Source organism: Calonectris borealis, chromosome 8 (genome assembly GCF_964195595.1).
Source record: "Calonectris borealis chromosome 8, bCalBor7.hap1.2, whole genome shotgun sequence".
NCBI classification, from domain to species: Eukaryota; Metazoa; Chordata; class Aves; order Procellariiformes; family Procellariidae; genus Calonectris; species Calonectris borealis.
In genome coordinates, this window is record NC_134319.1 from 34,054,292 (window position 1) to 34,068,262 (window position 13,971).

The 13,971-nt window shown below is 40.2% G+C and overlaps 1 protein-coding gene across 1 annotated transcript in view; it reads left to right on the forward strand.

Moving 5' to 3' along the window:
* The first annotated feature begins 7,727 nt into the window (after positions 1–7,727).
* Positions 7,728–13,971, forward strand: part of RGL1 (ral guanine nucleotide dissociation stimulator like 1) — a 53,581-nt gene continuing 47,337 nt past the window's right edge. Inside the window, exons 1-3 of the mRNA XM_075157014.1 lie at positions 7,728–7,764; positions 8,769–8,830; positions 9,683–9,891. Coding sequence (XP_075013115.1) covers positions 7,728–7,764; positions 8,769–8,830; positions 9,683–9,891 — 308 coding nt within the window. The remainder of the gene's footprint in view (positions 7,765–8,768; positions 8,831–9,682; positions 9,892–13,971) is intronic.

Below are 13,971 nucleotides of genomic sequence, written 5' to 3' on the forward strand. Positions count from 1 at the left end.
TTCAGATAATCATAATTGAGGTTTGCATTCTGTATGTAAATACAGTATTTGCTGTGCTGTGAGCTTGAACCTCCAAGAACTCCTCAGATGGAAGGCACAGTATACCTATCATTGCAATCTATAGTCAGGATTACTGAAAGCTGTTTTACAGTCAAGTGAAATATCTGAGCTGCCTGCCACCTTTTGTGCTATTTTTCCCCACTCAACACCCCTTCTTTTCTCCTTTATGGTTCGTACTGAGTAACTCAGCCTGGGAACTGTAAGCAGGCTTTGACATCTACAGATTTCCAGGACAGACTGGAAACAGCAAGAGTGTGGGGAGGAAGAGAAGTTAAGATAAGGGTTGTTAGCAGAAACAGTAATTACTATTTACTGTTTCTGGGGCACAGGGGAACTGCCCCAGCTGCCTATTTTCCTCTCTTAGGGACCCTCTATAGTCCATACCTGTAAAAACTTTTATTAGTTTTGACAGTTAATCACTGACTGTTTTATGCAAGTCCAAGGACTCTATGTCGAGCTCTTCCCTCATGGAGACACTATGTAACGCTTCCTTCATCTCCAGAAGTCAAAATATTTTACAAAATGGGCTGATTTTACTGCCAAAATGGCAATAAAACGTATTTCCTCGCCTTCATTCTGGTGCCCTACTCACTTAGCTGTTTATTATTTTGAGTATTTATTTACTGCTCAGTTTGATGATTGGGACGTTTTGGTATTCCTATGCACTGAAGAGAGGAGGATGCTGAGTTTTACAGAAGTAGTTCTCCTCTAACGCAGAAGGGCTTTGGAAAGATATTTAATATGGGACACATTTGTTTGCTGGGTTAGAAAAGTGTTTCTAGTAAGTGTCATTTGATGACAGCTATTCCTCAAACAACATAAAATGCGCATGACTAAGAGTTTTACCTGACTTACTGGTTTCTTTTTTTGCTTTTCTATTTTAAATTAGGAACTTGCTAAGCTTCAATGTCCGATCAAAACCGCCACAAGGAATATTTATACATACTGGTGTATTATGAGAATAATACGTCCCTGGCATGCTTAAGAGAGAACAAGATTGTGGTGAACTGTAGAGCTGTGAAACACGACAAACAAAAATTAAAAGGGTTTAATTACTCTGATGTTTCAGGTTCAGTTAACTCAATGAAGAAAGTAAGTCAGACAAGAGAAGAGGGTGGGAGGGCTTGTCTTGATTTTGTTAAGTCCTTCTAGCAAGAGAGGTGAGAGTCATGATGAGAAGGAACTTTTTGTAGGTAGGAAGCAATGAGAAGGTAAGTGCATAAATCATACAAGATAGCTAGAGATGGAGATTTGGGGCTAAGCTGTTGGGGCAATTTTTGGTCTCTCTGAAAAGCTTGTATGCTGCATAGTGAACCTCTCGGAGGACTTGATTCTCACTGAATAATATGGCTACATTCCTTTGCTGCACAGATGCTCCTAAGAAGTGGGCCAAATTCAGAGGAGGAATTGATACGTTCCCATGGCTGAATAAGTTCCACCATTTGTAAGAGTTGGACAATGCCATTTTAATGTAGACCTCTTTGAAGATCCAATTTCTTAATGCACTTGCTTAAACTCCTTTAGATGCATGCAGCGAGAGGCGATGTGTAAATTAGGCTTCTTTACTTTTGCTTTGATTCATTTAGAGCTAGTCCCACATCGTTCGCTGATATCCAAATGAGTCTAAATTTGCATAACTTCAGAAGGTGTGAGAATGCACAGCTCAGCGCCATGGTATGCATGTTGTTTCTTATTTTCCCCAGAGTGGCTTTAAGTAGCTGCAAGGTGCCCGAGTGAAAGGGTTCTAACTGAGCAACAGCATTTGTGTAAGAGGCTTTTTTTTTTTTTTTCTTTTTTTTTTCACCTCTAAATCTGACCCACAGCTTTTGTTACTGTTTGCCAGCTCTTCAGACAGATACCAGCCAGGCTGAGAGCTCTAAGGATACGAGAAAATGAGAATGCCTTTTGTATAATGATCATGGAATTAATTGGTCCTGGAAACTCTGGGCTGCTGCCAAGAAAGGTTATTTATGTGCTAAGAAAGGAAAGGAAAAGGGTGGAGCTTTGGAAATCCAGGAATACCCTTAGCTGTCGGATCATAGGAAAGAGCTCATAAAGTTATTTTGGCTTCTGAGTTTGGTGCAGTCAACATGCAGAATTCTGATTTTTAGCACCATCCAAAATGAGAAAATGGGAGTTAGCGAGGTGGAGAGAACTCCGCGGAGAGCTCCACAGTCATTTTATTTCCAAGTGCACTGTACGATAAAAGCAGCTGCTCTTGCAAAGGCAAGCACCTCTGCTGCCTGGAGTCTGCAGGCTGATCCTACCTCTGGCCACCCAAATCCTGCATTTCAAGCCACGGTTTCCTAGACTGGAAATTCTGCTTCAAATTCAGAGTCTTATCTCATGCAAGCTGTTTTCCAGGCTGACAGTTCTGCAGAGGGGAGAGCGGTGGGATGCAAGGCTCTTAAATACTGCCAGCATTGCCGAACTGGTTGCAAGAGGAAGCATGGATGTGTGCACCCGGGGGCTTACCCTAACGACACTTGAAATACTTGTGACTTCATTTGATAAGCTTAGTCCGGTCACAGCTCTTTCTAACGCGCACTGTTATGTGGTATTGTTAGTGCAAATTTACCACTTTTCACAGGGTTGTTGTTTTTTTTAATCGTCAGGTGGTGCGGACGGGGGGAGTCAGCACAATGTGTGCAAGTTTGAGTCAGTTCAGCGTGATTGTCAGCTGCTGTGGATTTTATCTGTCAATATACCTACGGGACAGCCTTGCTCTCTTCTTTTTAAGGGGAGCAGGCTCAATTATAAAGTTCATTAAAATCTTTGTTGGAAGGGAACACTATGTCAGATAAGTTGTTAATACCTTTGCGGTCGTTCTTTACAAAAATACTTGACTAAAGTGAGTAGGAGTCTTAGGTAGCATCTTGAAGCCATGTTATTAAGTTCTGTGTTTTTGCCATGGAATCCGGTTGTTCTTCAAAAACTTTTCTGCTTCATCTGTCTTGCTACTTTCTTTAAGTGATGTGTGACCGCATGTTAAGTAAAGGATACCTTAGGTTTTTCTTCTTTCAGACTGGTGTTATGGATGCTTGTATTTCTGGAGCTTTTGAAGATTAATCATTCCATGATTTGATTTATCCCCCCCCAAGGATGAGTGTAGATATTAAAGGGTTATGCTGGAGAGCCGGTGTGTAAGAAAGCAATATAAAAAAATATAAGGGCAAAAATACAAAAAGCATCTTATTCCTGCTTTCAGAAGGTTAAAGCTGATTCACATTTAGGCAAACAATGAAACGAAACAGTGATTCTTGATTAGAGTGCCTTATTTTTAGTTAACTTATAAGTTACTGCACTTTAGGCAGTTTTATTCCAGCACAGGGTGTCTGTCCAGTAAGTTAATAAAAATAGGTAGAGTGGAAAACTCCCCATCTGGAAAAGCTGTAAGTTTCAAGGAAAGTGAAAAGCATTTAAAAATCTGTCAAAATCAGTAAAAATGGAGTTTGTGACACTAGTTAGTTAGGTGCTCTTGAAAATAATTCTGCAGAATTTCTAAATAAAACAAGTCTTAATAAAGTGGTAATGTTTTAAATGACTAAGCCTGAAGAATATTTGATATCTCCTTTACTTATTGTTCATCCCAGTTGTTTTCTTTTGGTATTTTATTCCAGTTTGCCTAATGAAAAACAATTACATTGATTTCATTCCACGATTCTCGCTTTCAGAATCTCAACAGATAATATTTGCATTGGAAAAAAACTGCAGATCAGTGGGTTTTTGAGTAAAAGCGATTGTTTCCAGTGATATTTCTGAAATAATGACTACAATTCTGTTGTTATTTGGGTGGCAGCCTATTTTTGTACTGTTCAGAATTTGAACTGTGTTTTTCACCTTGAGTCTCTACTCCCTCTTGCTAGGATGTATCATTAATTTAGGAGATGGTGGAGTTTACAATTAATTTATAATCCCATTGAAGGTTAACAGGTAGCATTTGCACCTTTGGCCCACGAGGCTGTGGGATCCAGATCTGTATTTTGGCTGTCAAACTGAGTGAAAAACCTGGCAACTTTGGGGCATGTGGAGGTTTTGCTTTATTTTCCTGTCATCGGTAGGCAAAATGGCAAGAGACCAGCGTATCTTGGCCAGTTCTTGCAGAGAAGGACTGATAGGAAATGGAGATTGTGGTATCGAAGGTTGCACATGGTGTCTCACCAGATTCATAAAGGAGTGTTGCTTTTACACACCTAGTAACAAGCTGCTTGTGACTTAGGACCTGCTTACTCAAGCCCTGTATTGGTGGCTGTTGCAGAGAGAAGACGTTTGTTGGGTATTATGCTGATACTCGTATCTTTTCCTCATCCTGCAATTGTGCGTGCGGCTATCTTGCGCTTTCACAACGCCTTGGTGAGTCAGTGAGACCGACTGGGGGTTCAGGAGCCAGCCTGTACGGGGCAAGGTCAGGACCTTAATTGTAACCAGCTTGGAACCGAATTATAGCTCCTTCAGTACCGGGCATCTGCAGCTGGTTTGGGAGTCGGTTTGTGTTTGAAGGAACTTTTTAGCCTGAATGTTTTTTAGTCTGCGTGGAGCTCTCCTGTTCCAGCAAGGACTCTATACGTGGGTCATGTTTTGTGCTGTATAGCTGTAAGACGATCGCCTTAAAAGAGAGTGGGCCCCTCTGAAGGTACAGCATTGCAAAGGATTAGTAAAGATGTTAGAATTACACTAGGTCAATACCCACACAACCTCAAAAAATAAGGACTTGCAAGAATATACCTCAGTTCAATCTTTCTACATTTGCTTTTGAAAGATGCTGTCTATCTGGTAGGAATCTGCTCATCGGTTACACTTGCAGATTATCAAGGCCATAATCCATTGCCTGAAAAATCAAAGTGAGACTGTTTAAAAAACGTAAAATAAATCAGACTATAAAATGCCATATATGTTTGTTTATTTTTAGCCTTGTAGAGGACAAATAAAATCTTACTGAAGCCCTGAGATGTTGGGGTCTAGCATCTTTGTTAGACTGCTGGACATGTCGTTGAAGGAGTCGAACGAAGGAGCTGGAGAGCCTTTTTTGTTGTTTTGATGCACAAAACACTGCAAAACTTCTGGTAGCTTTAATTGATACCACATAAAAGTGATCACCATGTGCCCCTGTCAAAACTTGCAAAGAGTTTTAGGAACATCTTTTAATAGCAGCAGATACAGTATTCCTCGGAGCAGACAACACAAAAGCAAACATGAAAACTCTTTTTGCCTTTGGGTAGCCTGGTTATGTCAGTGAAGAGATGGCCTCTTGATTAAATCCAGATTGAGTAGTTTCCTGTTAGCATGCTAACTCAGCCCACAATGTCTTATTCTGAAAGTCTGTTATTGAGCTTGTCTGCCAAGTCCTTTTTCCTTTTAAACTTACAGGCAGAATTGCTAAAATAATACAAATACAAACAATGCCTAAAAGTCTCTCAAAATGATTTCTAGCAGTTTAATGTTTTGCTGACAAACTCAGTTTTAGATTTTCAGGGTTTGGGGTTGGTTTTTGTTTTGCTTTGTGTTTTTGGTGTTGGGTTGGTTGTTTTTTTTTTTTTTAAATGTTCTCCCACCATGATGTCTTGGGGAAGTTGCAGTGTTGCAATTAGTGGAAAATTTTATGCATGTATCAATCTTGGAGGCAGATTCTGCCCTTGTTTGGTACACAGTCACATCAGTGAATGAGAGGTTTTTACACACGCAGAGTAGAATATGGCCTGAAGTCAACACATTGTAGAGTGGGGGCAACTGCTGGATAGAAAATTAGGAGTTAAATACAGTGGTGCAGACTTTCTTCCCTGCTTGAAAGTGGTTGTATTGTGTAACTAGTTATTTTCAAAAGTATATTTTAATTGTAAGATGAAAAGTCAGCAAGAAAAGGTAATGGTTTTTTTTTTCCGAGCAAGTTTTGCTTAGGGAAAATTTGAATGGAGGAGATATATAGCAGTGGTAACAACATATTCTTTTAGTGTTTCCGTAATGGTGGTGTCATATATAATTCTACATACACCTTTAAGTCAGGTATATAATAAATTATGCACCTTTAAAACAGCCATACGATCCATGGAACAAAATTTTGCAAGTTACTCTGGTGTAATCTCATTCATTCCCTGTGGGGTTGCATTGGGGTAACCGTGGGGTTTGGTGCAGCAGTAATGTGCATTGCCTTGTCTACTTATAAAAGGCATTAATGGGTTCATGACACGAGACCAAGTTACCCAGTCTGTAATTTCACAGTCTGTTTGAACAGATGTAAACCTGCGGTGCTTCCAGAAATTGTCTCGCATCTTGCACCCGAGCTTGTTTTCCCTGTGTCAGCCTGTGTGTTTCTGCAGCCGTGGGGTGAACAAGGTTGGGCAACTTGTCTGGGTTAAACCCAACCCCACCAAGTGAAATGAAGGGCTCTGGTTTGGCTGGACCACTTTCCCAGCCCAGTTTGCTGTAGCAGGTGGGCAGAAAAGGGCCTCTGGGAATGGCTTCTTTCAGTGGCTTAAACTCCATATGAAATGGTGCCATTTTGCAGTTGAGATGTGGCTGCAAGTTTCGTAGGACCTCTGCTTACCTACTGTGTCTATATTCTTTACAGTCTGGTGACAGGTCCTTGTGTCTTGATTCTACAAGGTGCTCCTGGCTCTTCCAGGGCTTCATACAGACACAGAGGTACTTTTCTGCCAAAAAACTGTGCCTGGGCTGCCTTCTTGTTAGAAAGTCCAGAACGTTGTGGGGTACTGCTATTATTCCTATTTTTTCTTTGCCTGTCTAGTCTGTTGTTTGTTTGTTTTTTTTTTTAATACAGACAGCAGGTTGTATTTTAATGTAATAACAAGAGTTTATTGGACCTCCTTAAGCTGGGAGATGAGATGTCCTTATGCAAGAGTAGCAGAGCTTTAGAATAATATTAAAGACATCTATATTGTGTCAGAAATAGCGTGGCCAGCAGGAGTACGGAAGTGATCATATCCCTGTACTGGGCACTGGTGAGGCCGCACCTCGGGTACTGTGTTCCGTTTTGGGCCCCTCACTACAAGAAAGACATTGAGGTGCTGGAGCGTGTCCAGAGGAGGGCAACGAAGCTGGTGGAGGGTCTGGAGAACAAGTGTTATGAGGAGCGGCTGGAAAGCCACTGGAGTGGCTTATGAGGGAACAGCCTCAAGTTGCACCAGGGGAGGTTTAGATTGGATATTAGGAAAAATTTCTTCACCGAAAGGATTGTCAAGCACTGGAACAGGCTGCCCAGGGAAGTGGTTGAGTCACCATCCCCGGAGGTATTTAAAAGACGTGTAGATGTGGTGCTTAGGGACATGATTTAGTGGTGGACTTGGCAGTGCTAGGCTAACAGTTGGACTTGATGATCTTAAAGGTCTTTTCCAACCTAAATGTTTCTATGATTGTTTAAAACAAAAAGGGATATCTATTATAAATAATTCAAAAGCAATGGAAGATAGTGATGTTAATATGAAGTGGGTGGGTTATCCATTCCTAATTATGTTATGAATAGCTTAATTTTTTCCTTTGCGTTTTGTCAGTATACCAAGCCAGAGTCAGTAGTGACTGTAAGCCGTTAACATGCTGTCTTCATGTTCTCAGTCTGATACAAAGGTGTTGTGTTAACATTGGAATATTGTTAGCCTTGTTGTTTCTAACTCATACCTTAGTAGGCAGTTTCTGGAGCAAAACTTCTGGTCAAAATGGCCGTGTGTCTGAACGTCATGTTCGGTCCTGGTGGTATTTCGCCAGGATGAATTTGAGATGTGTTGTCAAGGAACCATGGAGAAACCCAAAATATGGATTGAATTGTTACTTAGGGGAGTCTCTCAATCTGTATAAATACTGACTCAATATTCAAAACCCAGAAGAGTTGTTAAATTATAAAATATTACTCTAAGGCTGGGAAAACTGACTTAATGATAGACTGTTACTATCTGGTATCGCGATACAGCAGAAGCCGTTACCCAGGAGGGGAAGGTTGTGATTTGGAAGAGAACCATCACAGCAGTCCCAGTTGAAAGCTTGCTGTGGGTGTGTGCGTAAGGAGGAAATCTGCAGCGGAATAATGCTGCAATGAAAATGGGTTGAACTCCTTAGGCTTTATCCTGAGATTGCAGGAGAATTGATGATGCAAAGACTAAGCTAGACTGTTGTGTGTTCATGCCCAGTACAAGATTATTTCCTGTAGTATTTTTCTACTGATATATTTAACCTAACCTAAAAAGATTTAAGATTCCGCCCCCCCCCCCCAGTCTTGAAATATTTCATGATGGCCTTATTTTTCCTTTGCATAATGCCATTAATCCTAGCTAGGTACAAGACTTGCCTTAAAATACTTTCTAAACTCAGTAAATGCGAATAAAAATAACTCTATACTTCAAAAAGATATTTCACTCATTCAGATGACCTTCCAATAGTTTATTTCCATAAATCATAGTGATGTCTGGGGATTTTTGACAAGGTTTTTCTTTTCACTCATGGTTGCAGACACTCGAACGGGCTCAAGCTATTTCTTTCTCTCAAGGGAAATGACTTTTTTGTTACTGCAGTTTTATTAGTGCTGGTGATATGTGATTATAGTGATTAAATAGTGATGATGCATGTCATGTAATTGAGATCAAGGTAGAAGAGCAGGTGTGTCACAGCACGTTTTCCTCAAGCTGAGGATGCAGTAGGTTCGGTCCCTGTTAAACAGCAGCAACAGAAGGGGAACTCTACGCTTCCCCATGCTGCCCCTGTAGAGTTCTGCCTTTCTTACGTTAGTGGTTTGAATGTTCCTTCCCAGAGACAGCCAACTCCAAAGGTAGAGAGAAATTTTCGCTTAGATTGCTCTTGTTGACGTTTTTTATTTACAATCCCATTTTTAAAGCTTTCTATCACACATACTTAACAAGTAAGTATTTAAACTAGACACAAAAATGATTTTCTGAACTGTCCTCTAAATAGTGGCAGAATTTAAGGGAATGTTTCTAGTTATTTCAGACTTAAAGCAAGCTGTAAGCATTAAAAACAAATGCTGTTTAAAAAACACACACAGACCCAACACCAAACCCTAGATTTGTTGACAAATATTGTGCCAAACGGAAACTGTAAGAGAAAATGGAAATGTTATACTGGCATGTTTGCAAGATGACTTTGACACCCTCCTTGCAAAAGTATCATGAAATGTTTCGCATCCAAATGTGTTCATGACCTTAGGTTCTGTGTGGCAAGCCAAAGTTGGTATTTTCAGCAAGGGAATCGCAAGTGCTGATGCTAAGGTTGTAGTCAGTTTTCATGCTTATTCAGAAGTTAAGTCAGACACTGAATTACAACTATTGTTCCCTCCAGTAATATTATTCTTTGTGGGCTAATGGATTTTCTTTTAGATAACAATATATGATGGGATCGTAAGATAACTTGATAGCAGTTAGACCATAAAATATTTTGTGGAGCATGTCAGAGAAATATCTTAAAGATAAACTTACTAAAAACCTCTGTTATTTGATACAGCATTTCGTGTTTGGAGAGCCAAAATTGACAAAATCCTTTAGTTACTAAAGATGGACTATTCCTGTGAAAAGATGGAATTTAATCTGTGTTTCATTGTGAAAGCTGTGTCAGGGATCTGGCTTCTGTCTGATTTTTGTGCTTTGTTTTTGCTTCAACTTTGTAGGTTGAAGGGGACCAGTTACCTCCAGAACATACCGTCAGCCAGTATGAAACATGCAAGATCAGGACAATAAAAGCTGGAACTTTGGAGAAACTTGTGGAGAACCTTCTGACAGCTTTTGGGGATAATGATTTTACCTACATCAGTATCTTCCTCTCAACATACAGGGCCTTTGCTTCTACTAAGGATGTACTGGAACTGCTCCTTGACAGGTAAGAGCCAGTATATCATGGAAACTGAGCCATCATTTACATGATAGGGGGATATTGTCAGGAATTTCTTCCATTACTTTTAGTGGACATGGACTTAACAACCCAATGGACAGATGTCAAGAATACTGCAAAATTTAGAATTTCAGCATAAACTTAAGACGTGTAAATGCATGCTGTCCACATCCCAACTCTCATTAAAGCATAGTCACCAGGTAGGGAAAATGTGCTATGTCTGACTGTTAAGGAACCAAACTGGGACCGACACAAGAAAATTAATATAGCCTTCCCCTCAGAAAAAAACAGAATGTCTGGGCTGCGAAGTCATACCTAGAATAGATTCCTGTGTTTTGCTGGATACTGATATTTTCAGACCTAACTCTCCTGTTTGGGTGCTGCTGATTTGAAACAGGGATTGTACAAACACAGGAAAGAATTCACTGTCCTCTTCTGTTACTTCACATGAACATGCAGGCATACATTTTTGCAGACAGCACAAGAACCACTTAATGTTATAAGAATAGCTTTTATGGCAAGACCGTTAAATCATGCCTGCTATAACTGTATAAATGCTTAGAACATGCAACCTTAGTTTTCTCACCCTAAATTCTAACTGAGGCATGACTGGGTCAGAGGTGATCTTATTTTGGGAGTATCATATTTACTGCACTTTCAAAATCAAGTGATGTACAGAAACAGTTATTCTGGCATATAGTAATTAGAACAGAGGAGTAGCATAAGAACTCCTAGGTTTCAGTTTGGCTCTCCCACTAGGTAGATAAGGAATAAGGCATGGATAAGTTATCTGTGCTTTTCTTTTGTATCTGAAAAGGAGTATAATACTACTTGCTTTGTAGGAATGTTGTGTGGCTTAATTAATAACGATGTTGAAATGCCTAGCTGCCAGGCCTGCTGTGATTGTAATAATAGCTGTGGTTGCTCAAGTGCAATAACTTCACAGCCAGGTAAAACGCCAGATGAGGAAAGAGCAGCCATCCTGGGGAGCAGACCGTACAGTTAGATTTACTACTGTGAGCTTTACCTTTCAGTCCATACCAATTCTGACGCAGAACATGAGGAGCAATAAAAATTGACAGTGCATATATACAAGAATATAAAAATGTTAAGGAATTCCTTCTTTTAAATGGGTCATTCTTTCTATACCCTCAGTTTTGGATTCTATGTTTTGGACATACGTATCTTTGAAGAATAAAATATGAAAGGACACCAAGTTTGTGTGGATTCTAGTAACTTTAAAGAGGAGCTGACTTGCCAAGTGACAGTGTGTCATGAGAATCTCATGCTTCCTAAGCATGTAAATTGCCAGAGCCACAAATTTATAGGAGAAACCAATGGTTGTATGCATATACATTGTAACTTTCAGCCAGTAATGTTTCATACGTGATTTATTGTACTTACTTTTACAAAGATACATTTTTAGCAGAAAAAGTTGGAATAAATAAAATAGTAGCTTTGCCCAAAATGGCTATTTTAAATATCATTTCCCTAACAGTGCAGCTTTTGTTGCTCTTTGTTGGTGGGTTGCCAGACTGCTCTTTTGGGATTCTTATGTATTAATTGACGTGTATCTGGGGAAATTTTCTTTCTATAATCAATGAGAACTTGTGAGTAGTTCAAATAACGTGAATCAGGCAGTCAAGGCTCTAAACCTGATGATACACACCTCGCTTTTCAATTAAAGGCTCTTAAGTTGTGTTAAGACAACTTATTTTATCTTAAAGTACGTTCATATATCCTGTTTAAATGCCCAGAAAGCATCTTTGTGTGCATTCCCCACCCAGTTCAACACAGTTTTGAGTTTTAGTAACTTCCATTCTTAGTTCTCTCTTACTGAGGTACTTCAGTAATACAAATAAATGTCCCACCTGAGACTGTGACCTCATTTTACAAAGCACTGTACAAACATGCCTAGAATTATTTGCAACAGCCCCCACCCTGAAGACCCTCTACTGTCAACAGATGATAAAGAAAAACAGTGAGAGGAATAGACTATGGTGCAGGTACCTAGGAGGCACGTACTTAGGAGGACGCAAAGAGAGAGTAAGGGTTTAACTCATAGCGACAGTTTTGGGATTCAACCTGGGTTTTCACGCATCCATATTTTTACATGTCCATATCTGGTTGGTTTTTGCTGTCCTCAGGAGGCAGAAGACTGTTATGCAAAGAGCAATTCATATATTGCACTTATTTAATTTGTGTAATTATAAAAGATCCCATGTATCTGAGGAGGAAGTTTAGAATCTACTATCAAATCTGTTAAGCTGGGTGATCGCCAAAGTGATGTTTTTGGAGAAAAGTTCTTGATGCTGGGAGGCTGCCTTGGGTCCTTGGTGGTGGGCTGGCTCTTTGGTCAGTGCAAAGCCCCTGGGCAGGACGAGGAAAGGGGTCTTGTAACTGTTGGGCTGTTTTGTCCTCCTGCGTGCTTCTGTGCAGAGGACTTTGCGTGTATAACCCTTGTATGGGACAGGTGATTATTTCATGTGCAAGTGTCTGGATCTTTTCCTCTTGGTCACCTCACCTGGCTGGATTCAATGGGTGCTCCAGGTGGTCCTGCCCAAGAGGCCAAGCTGTGGGTGCTGGGGGAGGTCTGGATGAACTGAGGCATGGGAAGGCACGTTCAGCTGCGGCGTCCCTGCTCGTGCTTTTCTCCCTTTGCACTTAATAGGGGATATCGCTCTCCAGAATTGTCAATTCAGCTCTTCAATGACTACTGAAATAATTAAATCTCTCTGTAATTGAGGATTGAAGCATTTTAAACTTGAGGTTGGGGCCAAAGGGGTAACCCATTGAAACAGCAGTCCATCCTACAGTCAATTAGCCTTGTTATGATTTTGATCGTTTTGTGGTGTTTCATCACTAGCCATTAAAATGTTTAAGCTCTGTTAAGGCTGCACTGTTATAAGGACGATGAAAAAGTCTTTTGGGAATCTTGCTTTTGCACTGACGTTTGTAGAGTCTGCTAGATAAACTGTTCTGTTTTCTTCCCATATTTTCCCCTAGTGAAAAGGATCGTAGCAACTTAAAAATAGAAACATACAAAATTAGTGAAACATTGAAGTTATATAAAATCAGATACTCAAAGATCAGGAATCTGAGAGGGGGAAGAACTCAAGATCTTTATGAAGCTCATCATCATGGGCTTTAGTTTCTATTTCTGTATTGTTTTCTTTAATGTAGGTATTAATGATAGGATTTTAAAAACAACCTGTAGAAAGTAATTACTCATTCTTTGAGAATCATTGGTCATGAGACACCTAAACTCTTTGGGCTCCTGTGAAAATGCCAGCTCCGTGCAGTAAAGGTTTCTGTAAATTGTATAGCTGGTGCAATTTAGCTCAGTTAACTCTGCAATTAAGTTCTTAATGTTTTCATATCTGGGAATTACATCTGTAATATTACAATTGGATTGCAGCACAAAAGAAGTGGCAAGTCTGATTTATGAGGCTTTGTTACGTTTTCTCAGGAGTGTATCAGAGGAGAGAAAACCAGCCTTGATTGGAAAAGAAATTAAGCAGACAGGACTAACTCAGCTTTGAAATGTGTGCATAGCCAGTTTATAAGGGATTTCATTTGAGCATTCAAGCAGGAATGAACAGGAAAATAGGTGTCCTCTTCTAAAGACCACGTGCTTGTTATTCACTGCATCGTTGGCTGCTTATTGAGGGGCAGGATCTTGGGCCAGACTTGTGCACTGCTGTGTCCTTGTGGTCCTGAAGAGATTGAGTTCCTGTCCCGTTGGTTTTTGGCATGGTAGAAGCCCTGCTTTAAGGAGGGACATCCTCTTGTGGTTGGCTTTGAGGGTAGGAAGGGAGAATAAAGGAAGTTCATATACTGCAGTTTTGCTTCAAACAAACAGCCTAAATGATATTTGTAGCAACATCTCAGGTAAGTTTGGGTAGTCCGGCTGTTTAGAGCAGCAGCAAGTCAGGAGCATACCTGACTCTAAGGAAGTCGGCCCTGCCCTCCTACTCTGATGCTGCTTTAAAGAGGTGAAAATGTCAGAAGAGGGCAAGAACACACAAGGGAGAAGTCTCCATAGAACAGAACTTTCTTTTCTAAGCC